The sequence below is a fragment of the Sceloporus undulatus genome, chromosome 2 (genome assembly GCF_019175285.1).
Source record: "Sceloporus undulatus isolate JIND9_A2432 ecotype Alabama chromosome 2, SceUnd_v1.1, whole genome shotgun sequence".
Classification (NCBI taxonomy): domain Eukaryota; kingdom Metazoa; phylum Chordata; class Lepidosauria; order Squamata; family Phrynosomatidae; genus Sceloporus; species Sceloporus undulatus.
In genome coordinates, this window is record NC_056523.1 from 211605690 (window position 1) to 211624034 (window position 18345).

The window sequence follows — 18345 nt, forward strand, 5'->3', positions numbered from 1 at the left end:
GGACAAAGCATCTAAAGGATAAAGCAAGGAAAACAATGCCAAAAAACTTACAAAATTCCAGTAGGCATATAACTGTGCTTATCATAAAGACTGGATGGATGAGAAAATAGAGTGGGGGTCAATGCTTCCAGGACACATTATGCTCTTGCTTTTCACCAGGGCATGGTTCCTCTTTAAATAAGAGTTAAAGTACAGTATACTTACATTGACCCATGGATAAGTCGACCCAGATTTTTGGGGGTCAATTTTTTGACTAGAATTTCTATACTTATACATGAGTATATAAAGCAAGAGGATGCTTGTACCTGGGTGCAAACATGAATGAGCACAGATAGAGATTCTCACAAGCATCTGAACAAATGTACATGCAGTATGAACACGCATACAGTGGAACATGTACTTTGTGATGAAAATATAGCTTGAGCAACAAACAGTGGGGGGAAAAATCTCAGCCAATGTCTGGTTGGTGGTATATTTAGCATTAAGGAGGGGGGTGTTACTTTCCAGAAAAAGGTATCTACTACCTCTTTTGGCAAGGTCCCCATCTCTTGAAAACAAGGAAGAATCAGTTTTCACTGTTGGTGAGGTCCAAAGCAAGCAACTGGGCAGATGGTGTAGCTTCCAATGACTGCCAATGGAAATTTTGCTAGTATGAGGTGGATTTCAGCCTTAAAAGTGTAAACCCAGTATGGCATAGTGCTCTGAGTGGTGGACTGTGAATCTGGAGACCAGGGTTTGATCCCCTCTCAGCAATGAAATCCACTGAGTGACCATGGGCAAATCACATGTCCTTAGCCCCATGGGAAGGCAATGACAAACCTCCTCTGAACAAATCTTCCCAAGAAAATCCTATGATAGGGTCGTCTTAGGGTCGCATAAGTTGTAAACGACTTGAAGGCACACAACATACACAGCAAGTGAAAGCATCTCTTCATGTTTTGTTGTTGTTGTATGCCTTCAAGTCATTTCCAATACTAACCTTAAGATGAACCTATCACTAGTGGTGAATTGGCATGCCTATCACATTATTGCTCAATGAGTAGCATCCAATGTACAATGTGCATTTGACATCTTACTCTTGGTGCATTGTTGCATATCTGAAATAGTTCTATGTGGGGAACTCTGCTTCCATCACCATCAGCTGGACACATTATTTCTGTATTGTCCAGAAAGGGTGTTCTGTGTGCACAGCACAACGTACCCCTCCAAATGTCACCAATATTTCACTGTTTTTAATAAACTTAGTTGCAAAGCTAACTGTTTCCAAAAGATGTTGGTGTAAAACAGAAACAAAAGCATTTGTTCCAATCCATTCTGCATATTTTGACTCCTCTATTGGCTCTAAAAGAGTGAGAACTAAAATTCTGTGCAAAAAATTCATTTAATTGTTCATATAATTTGATTTTAGGTTGCTGCAGATACAAAGGAAACCAATTCTTGGTTAGATTCTATAAAATCAAGGTCTGCACACAATTAAATAGCACATAAGACAAATGAGACAACCATTGCAATGGTGGATCGAAGTGCCGTCCTTCCACTGGCCGCAATCTACTACTTCAAAGGCGAAAATGGTGCAGGAATCAGGAGCATGTTTTGTTGAGATGCCAAGAACTGAACATTCTCCCGTACTGAAAGTGTAGGATGACATGGATTAGAAAAGCATATAAGAAATGTTGGTCAACATACAGAGACACATGCAATCATTTCTTACCAGCAGCTACCACTCTGGCATCTTCATGGGCAATATGCCTTCCTGCTGCACGACTGTCTGGATTCTCAAACCACCAAAGCACATGAACTGTCAAAGTAGAAGCAAAAAGAAGGTGAGTTCTGAAAGGCATATGCCCAAATTTATAGAAAAAGGGAGAGAGATTGCATTCAAAATGTGGCGCCACTCTCCTGTACTTAGCTATGCTTACTCTCAATCCTTCTCTCTGCCTGCATCTGCAGAAATAATTCAGTGTGATATCACTTTAATGGACATGGCTCCATGCTGTGGGAATTACATCGTATTGAACCGTGGCAGTTAAAGTGGTACCAAACTGGATTATTTCTGTTGTGTGGATGCAGTCCCTGTCTGAGATCTCAGCATACACAGTTGGTTAGTAGGTTGATTTATATTCTATCTTTCCCCCGTATTGGACCCAAAGCAACTTAATATCATTAAAACAAAATAGCTAAAACAATATGTTATATAAATGTTTAAAAAGCATTAAACGTTCAATCCAATTAAATAATTAATTTAAAAACAAAAACACATTAAGCACACATTACATATTAAACAACAGCATATCCAGGGCACATCCTTTCTCCAACTAGTTAAAGGCAGAACACTGGTAGAACAATGAAGTCTTTGCCTACTGGTGAAAAGAAAGCAAAGAAGGGGGTCAGAACTGAGCTACATAGACCTTGAGTCCACTTATAAGGCAGTTTTCTATATTCCTCTTCCTAAAAGCTTCTCCAATTTTGTTTAGATGATGTTCTCAAAAAACTGAAGGTGGAGACAGCACGTCATTGAGACAGCACTTCAATATACTTCGAATAGTAAATGAATGAAGGGCAGCATGGAAATTGTGCCATCTGCTCTGGAGGGAATTAGTTTTAAGGACAAAACTAGACATTAAAAGGAATATAGGACAAGAATGTTGTGCTAAAACTGGCTGTCTTGTGTTGCATTCCCCTCCCTACTTTTGCAGTAAGGTCAATGTATTCTGTGTTTACCCCGATACTGGACATTTCCCCACATTCACTAATGTGACCTAAGGACACAGTATAGGAGTAACAAAATAAACAAAGGGCAAACTGAGTGGATCCAGGGACTCTACTTAAGGGAAGGAGATGTGTGCAGAATCTAATACTGGGCTGACTTTTTCAGCCACAGCCCTAGCCCAATGTTTCCTTTAGCACCACATTCCACCTTTAATGTGAAATGCCTGGCCCTTTACCTGTATTAAGTAATCCATATTCTGTGTGGAAGATGCCAATCAGCTTAGCATAGCCTTTACTGACGTGTGCATCAATTGCTGCTTTGAAAGACTTTCCCCACAAAGCTGGCCCTCCTGGTTTCAGCTGATAAGTCACCAACTCATAAACTCCTAGCAGGAAGAAAAATGATCAGCATACTATAGCAAAATGAAAAACAAGTGGCCAGCTATTCTGACCATATTTATACCTTCACAAATGCTCTTTATCAGATTTTGCTTCCTTTGCCTGAAATAGTATGGCTGGCTTTCCATCTCTCTCACACACACCAGCTAATGAACACTGACCTTCCACATTTATTCTTTCATTCTCTTCTGCAAACTGCATTTGTTTCAATGTGTAATGCTGTTGTTGCTGTGTGCCTTCTTCAAGCCATTTTCCGACTTATAGCAACCCTAAAGTGAATGTAGCATGTGGTTTCCTTGGCAAAATTTCTTCAGAGGGGCTTGCCATTGCCTTCCTTTGAGGCTGAGAGAGAGTGGCTTGTCCAAGGTACGTTTTCATGGCTGAACCAGAGATATGAACTCTGGTCTCCTAGATGCTAGTTGAACACCTGAACCACTACACCACGCTGGCTCTAATATCTTGTTTTTAAGCGTCTCCGTCTTAAGGCTTAAGATAGGTAACACAATTACATAGAGGAAGCTGCTGACATGGAAAGATTTCTGGGGAAGTGAAGGGAAAGATGCACACATGTTTAAGACATGATAGTTTTGAACGAAGTACAAAAGATTAATGTTCTGAACTATCACTAGGCTGAGAGAGGTGAACACACTTCCCATAGAAATGCTTTCACAGGAATTGTTTAAGCAAAATCATTGACATGGAGGAAAGTGTTGCACTAAGTATGGTCTCAAGGCTGCTGCCACATTGCAGAATGAATGCGGTTTGATACTGTTTTAATTGTCATGTCTCTATCTTATGAAATCCTGGGATTTGTAGTTTGTTGTGGCACCAGTGCTCTCTGACAGAGAAGACTAAATATCTCACAAAATTACAGGTCCCAAAATTCTATAGTATACATAATGATTAACAGTACATTGAAACAGCAATATGGCCCTCCATATCTGCATTCTTTACCATGGATTCAATCATCCATGGCTTGAAAATGTTCCAAAAAGGTATAAATTTCAGAAAGCAAACCTTGATGTTTGCTATTTTATACAAGGAACACCATTTTATGATGCCATTGTATTTCATGGGACTGAGCATCAAAGGATTTTGGTATCCATGGTAGGTCCTGGAACCAGACCCCAGCATAATACCAAAAGTATCAGTGTATAAGTCTAAAGAGCAAATAAAAGTTTCTTCTTCTGCTTCTTTTTTGAAACGAATACATGTGGTTGTCTTTTGTGTCAGTTATTATTGTTCTGTAAGGAATATTTAAAAGGAAAAAAGAATTCTCAGCCTCTGAATCTTTAAAAAGGAAATGGGAAGGTCTACCAAATAGTTCATCACTGCATTTGTAGCTCTGGAGTCTATTTAGTTCATCTGAGTGATTTGTGAGAAGAAGCATCTCCAGGAAACTAGAAAGCTGCATGGCACCACAGTTATGGTCAACTTTATGGGTTCCAGAGGAGCAACCTTTCACCCATGGCCCAGGTTCCAGAAAGGGATGAAGTAAGGTTCAATAACTTTTAGTAAGGCCTGCAATAGCTTGATGATCAATATTACTTTTTGTTGTTGTGTGTCTTCAAGTCATTTCCAACTTATGGCAACCCTATCATGGGGTCTTCTTGGCAAAATTTCAAAAACCAGTTTCAAAACTGAGTTGAAGACCATCCTGTTCAGAGAAGCGTTCCCAGGCATTGCGGGACTATTATTTGTTATTTGATGTTTTTGATTTGTTGCCTGCTTTGCTTTATTGAACCCTTTCCTGTATTGTTATGTATTATTTATATGTATTATGCTATTATTTCTTAGAATGTACACCATGGGCAGGTTTACTCTTACCTATTTTATTGTTTGTATGTACAGTGCTGTGTAAATCAACAACGCTATATAAATAAAGCATAATAATAATAATAATAATAATAATAATAATATATTTCTGGTGCCACAATAAACTACAAATTTTAAAGGAAGTTTGCCTTTTCCTTTTCCTGAGGCTGAGAGAGTGTGACATGCCCAAGATCACCCAGTGGGCCAAGCTGGGAATCAAACCCTGGCCTCCAAAGCTGTAGTCCAACAGTCGAACCACTGCGCCAAGCTGGCTAAATCTGCATTGCAACCCATTTGAGCAGTAAGATAACACACCTGGTTGTGGAGAAATCCCAAGCTTGCACCAGGGAACCAAGTAAGCAATTTCCATGTGCTGTCTATGCAGAAGTGGAAGAATCTGGGACAATTTTTCCTGCCATTCTTTGTCGTTGACTACGGCTTTCCTCGCGGCAGCTCTGTGAGCAAAGTTATCTAGAAGAAAGGAAAAGAAATGCTATAAACTCTGTAGCCAGTCATGACCGACATATAGGCTTCCACAATAACACTTCTACAAAGCTGCACAGAAATGCTAGGAAGACCAAATAAATACTTGACAAGACAACATTTTACATTTTATCCGAGGGGGTTTGCCAATACCTTCCTCTGAGGCTGAAAGAGTGTGACTTACACAAGGCCACCCAGTGGGTTTCCATGGCTGAGCTGGGATTTGAACCCTGGTCCCCAGAGTCATAGTCCAGTGCTCAAACCATCACACCATACTAGTCTTTGGTAAATAAAAAGAATTCTTCTATTCAGCTAATGAAGCTAAGAAGAGCTCAGGAACACTTTCCAGGTGGCAAAAGGTTAAATATTTTAAATAGCTTTAAATCTTTCATTTTGTATTCATTTTAATGTGATTGTGGGTTCCTGCATGGCTGAGGGTTGGACTGGAAGGTCCTTGTGGTCTCTTCTAACTATATGATTCATTGTAAGCCATCTTTCTTCCCATTCTGAGGGGAAACATGAGACACAAACGGAATAAAACAAACAAACAAACAAATAAAAGGTGTAACTGCCTTCCAGCCAGAAAGGCTATGCTTTATCTCCTCTTTTGTTCTGTCCTGTCTTCTATTCTGGAACATCCCAGAGCTTCTACACACCCCATCATTTGCTGGACCTGTCACACAGGATGGATCCAATGCAGAAACTGAATTTAAACTAAAAAAAATTGCAAAAATGGGTAGATTTTCAAATAATGTTGGGGGTTAACACAAACAAAAAAGTTTACAAAACCTGCAAAAGCGGGTAGGTTTTCAGACGACATTTGTGTGAAGGAGAAATAACGCAACATTAGCCCAAACGGAAAGTCGCCAAAACCTGCTCCTTTTTACTTTTGGGAACTGATTTCTCCTTTACACAAACACGTCTGAAAAACAACCTGCTTTTGCGGGGGGTTTTCAGACTTTTAAATCCCATTTCGGTATGGGATTTAAGCAATTTGCCTCTGTGTGATAAACTTCAATGAGGTGTTGATCCAGTACTCGGTGAAACACACACACAAAATAAATTGTTGATTGTGCCCAAATTGTTGATCTCAACTCTGAACTTTAAACTTCATGTTCTGAGGTTGGGGACTAGCTTACTGAGCTATAATGACTAGCTATGTCTTGTCAGGCCTCTGAGAATGTGTCTGCACTGCAGAAATAATTATATTTGACACTGCTTTAGCTGGCATGGCTCAATGTTATGGAATTCTGGGATTTGTAGTTTTGTGAGATATATAGCCTTCCTTGTCACAGAGCGAGTGTGGTGTAGTGGTTTGAGCGGGTTTGAATCCCCACTTGGCCACAGAAATCCAGTGGGTGACCTTGGGCAAGCCACAATCTCTCAGCCTCAGAGGATGGCAATGGCAACTCCCTCTTTGAAAAAATGTGCTAAGAATACCCTATGATAGGTTCACCATAGGGTTGCCATAAGTCAGAAATGACTTCGAAGGCAAACAACATGCGTACACACACACACACACACACACACACACACGTCAGAAAGCTCTGGTGCCCCACCAAACTAGAAATCCCCAAAATGAAGCCTTACTATTCAGTACATACCATATTTCCAAATGTGAAAAGCCTTATTCATTGACCCAAACTCCGCTGTCCAGAATCCAACCATTTCTGAGTGAACCGTACGGATGTGAATGGCGTTACCGACCAATTCAAGGAACTCTTTTGTTTTGGCTGGCTTGATATCATAAGTACGAAGTTCATAGAAAGTCCCAGCATCTTGCCTGGGGCCTGTGGCAAAAGATGAACAAACCTGATGCAGGATTGGCTTTAGAGAGACAAAAAAGGGGGGAAACAGTGAGAGACCGATGTAAGATGTTAGGTTGGCAGACATTTGATCCCTAAAATGCTCTAACGTAGTGATTTAATGACAGAAGCTGAAAATTCTTTAAATTTAATTTTTAAGCTTAATTAAATTTACTTTTAAAGGATATTCAGACTGTATCCGCACTGCAGAATCAATGCAGTTTGACACCACTTTAATTGCCATGGCCCAATGTCATGCAGTTCTGGAATTTGAGATATTTAGCCTTCTCTCTAAGAAAGCTCTGGTGCCACAACAAACTAAAAACCCCAGGATTCTATAAAATGGAGCCATGACAGTTAAAATGATGTTAGACTGCATTAATTCTGCAGTGTGGTAACAGCCTAAGTGTCATAATCCTAATTGATCAGACCCACGTACAAAACCAAAAGTTTTAAAAGTATGCTGCTGCAGACTACCTCACTGTCTTGAAGGGTTACGGATATAGATTTAAAATTCATAGCTTAGCTTGAATACGCAGGGTAGCGAAAGTAGGAGGAGGAGAAATGCAGAAAAACCAGAGTAATGCTTTATCAAAATAGTATCCCCACATTTTCTTCATTTAAACATGAATTCCAAAGACCAACACAAAAGGGTAGGCCTTCAGTATATCCAAAAATAAAATAATATACAGTATTTGCTGCCTGAACCATAGAGAAAACATCCTTAGTAGATCTCAGTGTATAGGATATAAGAAAAAAAGGAAAGAAAATATGATATTTTCAATTTAAGATAGTCTTTATTGAACAAGGGCAAATAAACAAAATGATCAAAAGCTGTTAACAAGGAAGTAATGGATGAGTTATGAATGAACAGGCTATTGTTAATTAGTATTTGTGTAGTCTGTGAAGTGAATACATATTTTGTGTAAATATGGTTTTCTTTTATTAATGTTATTTAAAAACAATTTCAATAAAAATTACTGGGGGGGGGGGATACAAGAGGGGAAAGAATCTGTTAGAACAGATGTGGGTAACTTGCGATCATCATCTAATGCAATAGTTTCCAAACCCTGGTCTTCCAGATGTTTTGGACTTCAAATCCCATAATTCTTAAATGTTGGCCAAGCTGGCTGTGGCTTCTGGGAGCTGAAGTCCAAAACATGCAGAGGGCTAAAGCCTGGGAACCACTGAAAGAATAGGGATAGTCACAATTCCTATTATCTGTCATTGCTAGCTCTATTAGGATTGACAAAGAGTTGTAGTACAACATATGGAAGCCCCATTAAATTTCCACAGGCTGCTTTAGAACTTTATATTATTAGATGAAAAACCAGGGCCACTTAACACTACACAGTTACAGCAATATGATTCCACTTTAACTGGCATAGATGCATCCTATGGAAACCTGGTTTTTCCGTTCCTCGGGGGGCCTTAAACTGCAAATCCCAAGATTTCATAGGATGCAGCTGAAGTGAAACCATAGCACTATAACTGTATAGTGTGAAAGGATCCCCAGACTTGTGGAGAATAAGTATCATCACCTGCAGATGTTTGCATATCCAGCTTCTGCTGGTGTGTGTGTCCCTTCAAGTCACCTGCTGATTTATGGCAACCCCATGGATTTCACATGGTTTTCTTAGGCAAGGAATGCACTGGAAAGGGGTTTGCCAGTTCCTTCCTCTCTGAAACAGAGCCTAGAGCGCCTGGCATTCATTGGCAATCTCCCATCCAAGTACTAACCAGAGCTGCCCCTGCTTTGCTTCCAAGATCAAATAGGATCTGATGCCTTTAGGGTATTTAGGCTGCTACAGGCCATTTAATAAATTGGCAAACTAAACAGAATGAGGAAGCCACCATATGATATTACAGGTTGGGCTTCGTCTATTTGAAATGCTTGGAACCAGAAGTGTTTGGGATTTTTTAAAATTTTATTTTGGAATGTTTGTATATACATAATGAGATATCTTGGATATGAGACCTAAGTATAGACAGGAAATTCAAATAATAATAATAATAATAATAATAATAATAAAAAATTAATTTTCTCTCTTACCTGCCTCTATCCAAAGCTCCAAATACACCTTATATACATAGCCTGAAGTTAATTTTATACATAATTATTTTTTTAAACAATTTTGTACATGAAACCAATTTGTGTACACTGAAACGTCTGAAAGCAACGGTGTCACTATCTTAGCCACCCATGTAGACAATTTTGGAGTATTCTGGAATTCCAAAGAGGGGGATACTCAACCTGTAGTGACAGAATTGGATATACAGTATACAGTGGCAGGACATTTTCCTTTCTCTTTGCAGCCTTCTCTGCTTTTAAGATCCTCTATAAAGGGGCAGCAAAACTTTAAGCAAAACCTTTTCCTTCTTTGTAAAGCTGCGGCTGGGGAAACCACAACAGATGGGAACTAGGAACTTTCCCAATTCCTTTTGCCCACAGACAAAATTAGGAACAGCTGCTTGTGTTTGCTTAACATCAACATTTCCCACAAGCGGCCAGGCCTGCTAAAGGCTGTAAGAACAAGGCACCCTGTTCCACAAGTGGCCTGTCAAAAAAGAAAGTGTCTCTTTGAATGCCTGGCCTTTACCTGGGAGCAGATTCTGTGTAGGGTGGCAGCTGGGCGAAAGAGACCAAAGCTGAAGCTTAGCATGGTGGCGGACGGGGAAGATCTTTGCAGGAGGACAAATATTTGTCCCCTTCCCTCCTCCGAGCCCTTCCGGCCTTTCCCTGCTGAGGCCTGCTTGGGATAGAGCCAGGCCTGGGGAGGAAAAATTGGCAAGACTCTCCTGCCGGAGTTGGCACTTGAAATAAGTGGGTGTGCATTTCCCTGCCTTTGCAAAGCAGTAGCTGTGTTAGTTTGTTGTTGTTGTTGTGTGCTTTGAAGTCATTTCTTACTTATGGTGAGAATCATGGGGTTTTCTTGGCAAATTTCTTCAGAGGGGGTTTGCCATTGCTATCTTCTGAGGTTGAGAGAGTGTGACTTGCCCAAGGTCACCCAGTGGGTTTTTATGCTCAAGTGGGGAACTGAACCTTGGTCTCCAGAGTATTTCGATATGTGTGTGTGTGTGTGTGCATGTATAATATTTGCAATTGGGTGTTACTACTTTCCTGTTGCTGTGTGCCATTTCTGACTTATGGTGACTCAAAAGTGAACATATGGCGTTTTCTTGGCAAGATTTGTTCAGAGGAGGTTTACCATTGCCTTCCCCTCAAGCATAGGAGCATTAAAAAAGAGGAAGAGAATGAAAAATGGGAAGGAGTGTGGCAGCCACGTTCCTCCCCCCCCCTTGCTTTTCTTTTTCTTTCTGTACAGTACATGTTTGCAGGGCATAGGAAAAGTTCTTACAGAACCTCCTGGCTTGCAGAGGGGAATCAATGGGAAAGTTGTAGTCAAAAAAGAAACTTTTCCTAAAGTCTCATCAGAGTGCATCTACACTTCAGAAATGATGCAGTTTGACACCACTTGAAGCACTGTAGAACTATCCTAGGAAATCCTGGAATTTGTAGTTTTGCAAGGTCTTTAGCACTCTCTGCCAAAAGAGTGCTGATGCATCACAAAATGACAAACCCCTGGCTCCTGTAAGCTGGAGCCGTGTCAGTTAAAGTGGTGTCAAACTGAATTCTTTCTGCAGTGTAGGCATTGTAGAGACAGACTGACTCTGAAGCTTATCGCACACATTATTTTCCCCATTATGGGAACGGGAAGCAGACTCTCAGGGCCGTGTGCGACTGGGAAAAAAAGGATTTTACTGCACAGCAAATCATCCTCAAAATGGCCCCATTCCATTTCGCAGTGCCAAGCTGTGCCCATTCAGTGCTGAGGAGCATTAAATGTTCGGGTCGGAAGTCTTCCGACCGAGCAAAATGACGCCCCTCAGTACTGAATGGGGACAGCTTGACACTGCGGAATGGAATGGGGCCATTTTGAGGATGATTTGCTGTTGGTTTAAATCCGTTTTTTTTCCCAGTCACACACAATTCTGAAGCATCACTGAAGTGACCCCTTTCCTTTCCCATCAACAAAGCGTTCACAGAGCAGCCATTTCTTCAATAACAGGAACTTCTGTTATGAAGAAATGGCTGTTCTGCGAACGCTTTGCTGAGGGGAGAGAAGAGGAGATGCTTCAGTGGCGCTTCAGAATTGTGACTGGCTATCATACCTTCACTCTTCTGGACCGTTTTGCTGGTGATTTAAGCACTGTTAGCCTCCATATAATAATCCCCTATGTTCTTTTTTCCTGCCTGCAGATGTCACTTCCTCTTGCTTCTCCCAAGAAATTCATTAGTCTCCCTTTGTCTGGGAGGAGAGAGTGGATGAGGCTCCAGCCTCATCATTTATTGTTTATTATTGTTTTATTAATTTATATCCCACCTTTCTCCCAATAATGGGACTCAAGGCAGATGCTAGGTAACACCCGAACATGAGAGCTGACCTGTAGGGGCTCTTGTATCAAAGTGTAGGTAACTTTGGGCCCAAACAGACAGGCCAAAATAAAGCTTTGGGTCACTTTGGAGGTATACTGTTTAAATAATGCATGCATCCTAAGAGGCCAGAAACCACACCAAAGCCATGCTCCAGATACCACACCAAAGCCATGCTTCTGGCCTGCTATCCCAAGGTGGATTTTCTGAAGCAATGTGTAAGCTTGACTTGGACTTGACTTGACCTGAGACGTATATTTTTAGTGGACTGACTTGCTGGTGCCATTCACTTCGAGCAGCAGGCAAGACCAGACCCCAAAGTGTGGGGAGCATTTCTCAAAAGGGAACAGCAAATGTTTTAGGCAATGGGCTTGAGGCAGAAGGATCCTCCTGAAGCTTTTCAAAAGCTCTAGAAGGATGCACGGATATGCAGTGGGGATAGGCTGCCAATCAGAGCTCAAGACCATTGCCTAAAGCTTTTCCTGTTCCCACCAAGAAATGCACTTTGTCTCTGTTTTTCCTATTAAAAGTTGACTCCCGGACTTGAGACTCAACTTGAGGCTTGCCTTGAAAGTATCTTGCAAGTACTTGAGACTCAAGACTTAAAGGGAGAGACTTGAGTCTCGGCTTGAGACTTGGACTAAAAGACTGAAATACATCACTACTTTCTTATGTTTCTACTCCAGGCTCATATTGTACTAGCTCTGCAGCACTTTGCCTAATGTAGATACCAAATATTCCTGCAGTCACCAGTGTTGAAATAGCAGTCAGTTGCCAGTCAGCTTTTGAACATGGAGCTGAGCAGAAAGATATCATCTTCTACTTTTCCTCAGGAAACATAATGTTTCACTCTTCTGGACCGTTTTGCTGGTGATTTAAGCACTGTTTCCTCATGTGCTTTCTCTGCATGCGACAGTAAGTATAATCCCTAATGAAGGGAAACATACTACCCTCAACTGTGGTTGATCTGTGTTTTATTGGCTTATTGAACAAAGATGTTGTGGAGCTTATTTGTACCTATAGATTTTAACACAGTGATTGTAGCAGTCAGCAACGGCGACCAGCCCATGGTCCATCATGGCTAGACCACTTGGGCCTTGCAAGCCCTCATTCACCACAACAGCACTGAGGGAAGAGTCGGGATTAAACATTACAATGCAGTTTTGTCCTTCGTCTGACACAAGGACATTCCCATGACAATCCACGCAGACTCCAGAAGGGTTTTCAAAAGCGAGTTTTTTCCCATAGCGAGGCCCGATGGTCTTCGTCACACTTCGTTCCTTGCCAATCACTTTGATACAGCAGCCCTGGAATCTTCCAAAAAGCTGCCCTTCTGTAACTAACATCTCGTCATTCTGGGGGCAAGAATAATACAGATTGATTATAGTGAAAGATTTTGTGTAAGAAAATAATCTCATCTCTTTTTTTTAATTGCTCACTTTTCTGTCTCACTTTGTCTCCAGTTTAAATGATGCATGCGTCCTAAGAGTCTGGAAGCCATGCCAAAGCCACATTCCAGTCCTAAGGACTGGATCGTGGCTTTGGTGCAGCTTCTGGAATCTTAGGACGCATGTATCATTTAAACAGCATACCTCCAAAGTGACCCAAAGCAGATTTATTTTGGCCTGTCTGTATAGGGCCATAGTTATATAACTGTTGACTTACCAATTTACCACTGCTTCAATAAATCCACTCGCGTTGGGACTAACAATACAACTGCAAGACTCAAACAAATGTCTACATTTATGGCTGACTGGGGCCAAAAGCAGCCATTGCAACAGAGTTTGCAATTTCTGGGGAGCAATATCTTGAAAGAGGGATTTAAAAGCTAAGCACAGGATAATGTCAGAACAGTCCTTAGACCAGTGGTGGCTGGTGTCTCTCATGTCAGAGGATGAATAATCCAATAAAGCTTTTAATCTAGGGTTTAATTTTAAAGCCCACTGGCTTGGTCTTCTGCTGGTGATATAGCCTGTTGGCTACACCTCTGCAAAGGCAGCTGGAGCTTGCTCAAAGGTTGGTAAGAAAAACAGCCTTACCTGTGGGACTATCCACCTGGCTTTGAGCATGCACCAGCTGCCTTTGCTTTAATTTAATTGCTTTACTTTAATGCCCTACATGGTTTGGGTCCAGGTTACATACAGGATTGTTTTCTCTCATATAATCCACCCTGCATACTCAGGGGGACATTGACTCTAGTCAGCTAGGACATGGTTAGCAACTATCACCCATGGACATTTTTCTTCAGATGCCCCTAGACTGTGGAATGACCTGTTGGAAGATATTCAACAGCTGAAAATACTCTCTGAATTGGAAACAGCATTAAAGACCAGTCTCTTTTTGCAGGCCTATCCTGATGATTTTTAAACTGTGAATTTTAAACTATGCACCGATTGTTTTAATATGCATTGATCTTACATGTTCTTTGAAATGGATATTATGTGTTTTAACTGGTTTATGTGTTTTTAAATAATGTTATGTGTTGTATTTAAATCTGTTGCTGCCCCCCACTTGATCCATGGGGAAATAATAATAATAATAATAATAATAATAATTGTAGTAGTTGTTGTCGAAGGCTTTCATGGCTGGCATCCATAGTTTTTTGTGGGTTTTTCGGGCTATGTGGCCATGTTCTAGAAGAGTTTCTTCCTGATGTTTTGCCAGCATCTGTGGCTGGCATCTTCAGAGAATCTCTTCTAAAACATAGCCATATAGCCCGAAAAACCCACAAAAACTATGTAGTAGTTGTTGTTGTTAGACTCTTCTGAATAGGTTCAACACCTTCGACATCTCTTTTAAAGTTAGGCAAAACCTGGAATGGAGTTACAAGTCACCACTGCCTCAGACAAAAGATGTCAGTGGAATACAAAAGGACTGAACACATGGTCTGCATGCTGTCCTTCTTTTCAGAATCCCCATATACATTATCACCATTTTTGACACTACTTACTGCAGTCTTGGCTTTATCAGTTTTTGCTAGGGATCCAATACATTCTGTACTATCAACTCAGTAAGGAGATTGCTTAGGAAACCTTTCCTATTCTGGGTCTCCTACTGTACCTTGTTGACAGCCACGCGCACTGGCCGGTGGAATCCTTCTATTGAGTGGGTCTTCAGGATGGTGTTCATCCTCCAATCCACCCCAATGATGTTAATTTTTCCTCCGCTCGACCAGTCAGACACTGCAATTCTGTTGGCTTTCAGGACTTCTATTCCATATGAATAAGGCCAGGTTACTTTTGGAGATTTTAGCTCATGGATCAGTTCACCATCTTTGTTGAAGAGCTGGATGGTTTTGGTTCCATTTGTCACAAGTAGCACACCGTTCTTCATGCAGGCAATGTCTCCTAGACCCTTTATTGGTTCAGGTCCATAAGGAAACCTAAGCTTAGGTTGGCCATCAGCACTGTAGACCTGGATGTGTCCGGTGCCGCTGTCTTTCACTGCTAAGTCGCCCTCTGGAGTGGTGGTGAGACTGGTGGGCCAGATCAGTTTACCTGGGATTGTACCAAACCCTCCCAGTATTTTTTCTACTGCATTATAATGAATCTTCTGGATCCCGGAAAGTTTCCATTTCTTATTATATCTGAGGCTTTCTTCTATCTAGCAAACAGGGAGGGAAAAAAAAAAAGAAATGAAAGAAAAATAACAAAATATCTCTTGGCACATTATTGGCTGATATATGTGAATCATAACGTCTGCAATCTAGACCTGTTTTGCTTAGGAAGAAATGAAGGCAGGGCACATGACAGAGCTGCATAACATGCAGGGTGTAGAGGAAGTGGCTGGAAAGATTTTTTTCCTTTTCCTCTACCATAATAACTGTAATTCATATGGCCATGGTCATTCATGGTAGCTGAATGGAAGAAAAGTTCAAGACAGAAAATGGAAATACTTCTATGCCCACCTAATTGGACACCTTTTAAAGGGGAAATGGGACAAATTCATGGCAGATTAGGCTCTCATAGGCACTAGCGGTGATTTCTATATATTTCCTCCAACATCAGAGGCAGCCATAGTACACCTCTCAGTGCTAGTTGCTGGGGAAGATAAGTAGGAAGGTGTTAATGCATTCAGGCACTGTTTTCAAGAACTTTCTGGATGGTCACAGTGGAAAAAGAATGCTATACTAGATAGAGCTTAGATTCAAACCTGAACACTTAAAAAAAATTCTTATGGCTAGAGAGGCCACTATGTTGAATGCACATAGTCATCTCCCACGTTAATGTTAGGTTGTATTCAGAATTTTGCAGTTTGGTGCAGCTGTTGTTTTTATGCGATAGCTTCCATGGTATATATTTGTATTCTAGTTCCCTTTCAAATGTACAATTCATGGATGCACTCTGGAATTCCTCAAAGTCAAATCTCATTCCATGTTTTTTGGAGGGGAGGGGGAAGGAGGTGTGGTCCTCCAGATGATGTTGGAGACAGAAACTCTCAGCAGCCCTAGCCAGCATAAGGATGATGAGAGTTGAGGTTCAGCAATGTCTGAAAGGCCACACATTACTGGCAGGGGGGGGGGGGCAGGGGATGGCATGCATTGTATGGGAGAATGTGTAGAGAAATGATGAGACTTTTGACAGATTGGCTGGCAAAATGAATTGAGGCTTAGATATACCATAGCAGAGCAGAAGCTCTACATGTGGAACATCCCAGGTTCAATCCCTGGCACCTTTGTCTGAGAGCGGATGATGCATTCCCGGATGATGCAGGAAGGCAGGAATGGATAAAGTACAGTGGGCCCTTGGTATTTGCTGGGGTTTGGTTCCAGAACCCCCCATGGATATCAAAATCCATGGATGTGCAAGTCCCATTAAATACAGTGACATAGTAAAAATGATGTACTTATATAAAATGGCAAAATCAAGGTTTGCCTTTAAGAATTTATATATTTTTAAAAATATTTTCAAACTGTGGATGTTTGAATCTGTGGATAGAGAATTTGTGGACATGTAGGGCCAACTCTTTCTCTGTGTGTGTATACAGTCCTCCCTTAAATTACATGGGAGATCTGTTCTGGACCCCCTGTGTAAGGGGAAAATCGTGTATGCTTGTGGCCCATTGAAAATAATGGGGCATGTGCACACAGTACCATGGGGTGCGCATGCCATGGGCACATGCGCCATTGATAAAATTTTCCCGCGGCTTCAGTGTATGCTGAAAGCCGTGTAAGTGAAGCCTGTGTATGCCATGGGCTTCACTAATCCAGACCTCTTCACTGGCCTAATTTTTGGGCTACCTTTGTTTTTCCTCTTTTTCCCTTTCCTTCCTTTGATATAATCTAGTTTGGTCAACTCTAAATGCTTGCATACTGTTTTGGCTGTTCTTAATAGAGGTGGGTCGGTTGTAGAAATTGGACCTCCACTCTCCTGATCCTCTATGGTAGTGATTCCCAAACTTTGGTTCATCCAGGTGTTTTGGACTTTAGCTCCCAGAATTCCTACTGGCAAAGTTGGCCTGGGGATTCTGGGAGCTGGAGTCCAAAACCCCTGGAAGACCAAAGTCTGGGGACCACTGCTCTATGGAATAAGCCTTCTCTACTTCCCCACCTCCTTCTCTGTTTTCTTTAGTCATGGGACTCAAGGCCATATTCTGTATTATGGGACCTGGGAACTAGATGGTGATGGCAGTGGTGGAAGAGCTGGAGCTGGTGAGAAGTCAACTGAGCTACAGAACTATTCAGTAAACTGACCTCTCTGTGCATGGCGTGGGTAGAACCACAGAGCCACCCTAAGCCTTGGACATCAGGAATCCAAGTTCACCCAAATTCTGTCAGACTGTCTGTTGACATGGTACTTTCTGTTTCTCTCCTGTGAAGCTTCCATCATGACTCCCTGAACTTGCCCTTCCTATATTATCTCTCCCCCTGCCCTCTCCCTTAACTCCTATTATTACATCAGTGCTACCAAATGAAGTGGGCTGAGGCTGGATTCAAATAAGGTACAAAACAAGCAAGGCAAATACTTTTACCTGGTCATCATCTAATTCCTTCAGAAAGTAAGAATCTAACATTGTTCCTCAGACAAGGATGGCATTCCTTCCTACAATAGAAGATGGTGCAGGGAAGGAGAGCAAAACCATACAGGAATTTATAGACAACAGCAGGATATATACTGAATGTAATCATGGAGTTTATGATTTAGTGACAGTCTCATAGTATTAAAGAACATGTAATCTGAAGATTGAGAACTAGCGTGATGTAGTGGTTTGAGGACTAGGACAGTAGTTCCCAAACTTTGGTCCTCTAGTTTTTTTGTACTTCAGCTCCCAGAACCCAAGCCGGGTTGGCCAACTGTCAGGAATTTTGGGAGCTGAAGTCCAAAACATTTGGAGGACCAAAGTTTGGGAATCACTGGGCTAGGACAGTGGGGAACCATGGTTCAAATCCCTGTTCAGCCATGGAAAGCCACTGGGCAGCCTTGGGCAAGTCATAGTCTCTTAGCCTCAGAGAAAGGCAATAGCAAACTTCCTCAGAACAAAACAAGTACCTTAGGACTTTATCACACAGGGGGAAATCAGGGGATGGAAAGGCTTTTTTCCAGGACATTTGTGTGATCTCGGGAAAGATTTTCCCACACATCACAATTAAATAGGACTTACCCGGGTCCCTACGTCATGGGAAAATCTTTCTTGTGATCGCGTGAATGTTCCTGGAAAATGCCTTTTTAAACCCCCAATTTTCCCCATGTGATAAAGTCC

At 41.5% G+C, this 18345-nt stretch overlaps 2 protein-coding genes across 3 annotated transcripts; both read right to left on the bottom strand.

Annotated features, from left to right (window-relative positions):
- Nucleotides 1–1362: 1362 nt before the first annotated feature.
- LOC121924446 (protein NipSnap homolog 3B-like) lies at nucleotides 1363–9981 on the bottom strand. The gene is made up of 6 exons (XM_042455926.1): nucleotides 9812–9981; nucleotides 7011–7233; nucleotides 5239–5394; nucleotides 2946–3095; nucleotides 1712–1798; nucleotides 1363–1628 (listed from the first exon to the last, which is right to left on the bottom strand). Exons 1-6 carry the CDS (start codon nucleotides 9872–9874, stop codon nucleotides 1552–1554), a joined length of 756 nt encoding a protein of 251 aa, XP_042311860.1. The 5' UTR covers nucleotides 9875–9981; the 3' UTR covers nucleotides 1363–1551.
- A 2648-nt stretch (nucleotides 9982–12629) lies between these two features.
- LOC121922322 (tripartite motif-containing protein 2-like) lies at nucleotides 12630–17681 on the bottom strand. Of its 2 annotated transcripts, none has more exons than XM_042451587.1 (3): nucleotides 17617–17681; nucleotides 14707–15249; nucleotides 12630–13001 (listed from the first exon to the last, which is right to left on the bottom strand). In XM_042451587.1, exons 1-3 carry the CDS (start codon nucleotides 17656–17658, stop codon nucleotides 12654–12656), a joined length of 933 nt encoding a protein of 310 aa, XP_042307521.1. In that variant the 5' UTR covers nucleotides 17659–17681; the 3' UTR covers nucleotides 12630–12653. The 2 variants fall into 2 exon arrangements, with proteins under 2 accessions (XP_042307521.1, XP_042307522.1); XM_042451588.1 differs by lacking the exon at nucleotides 17617–17681 and adding an exon at nucleotides 17339–17485.
- Nucleotides 17682–18345: the final 664 nt, after the last annotated feature.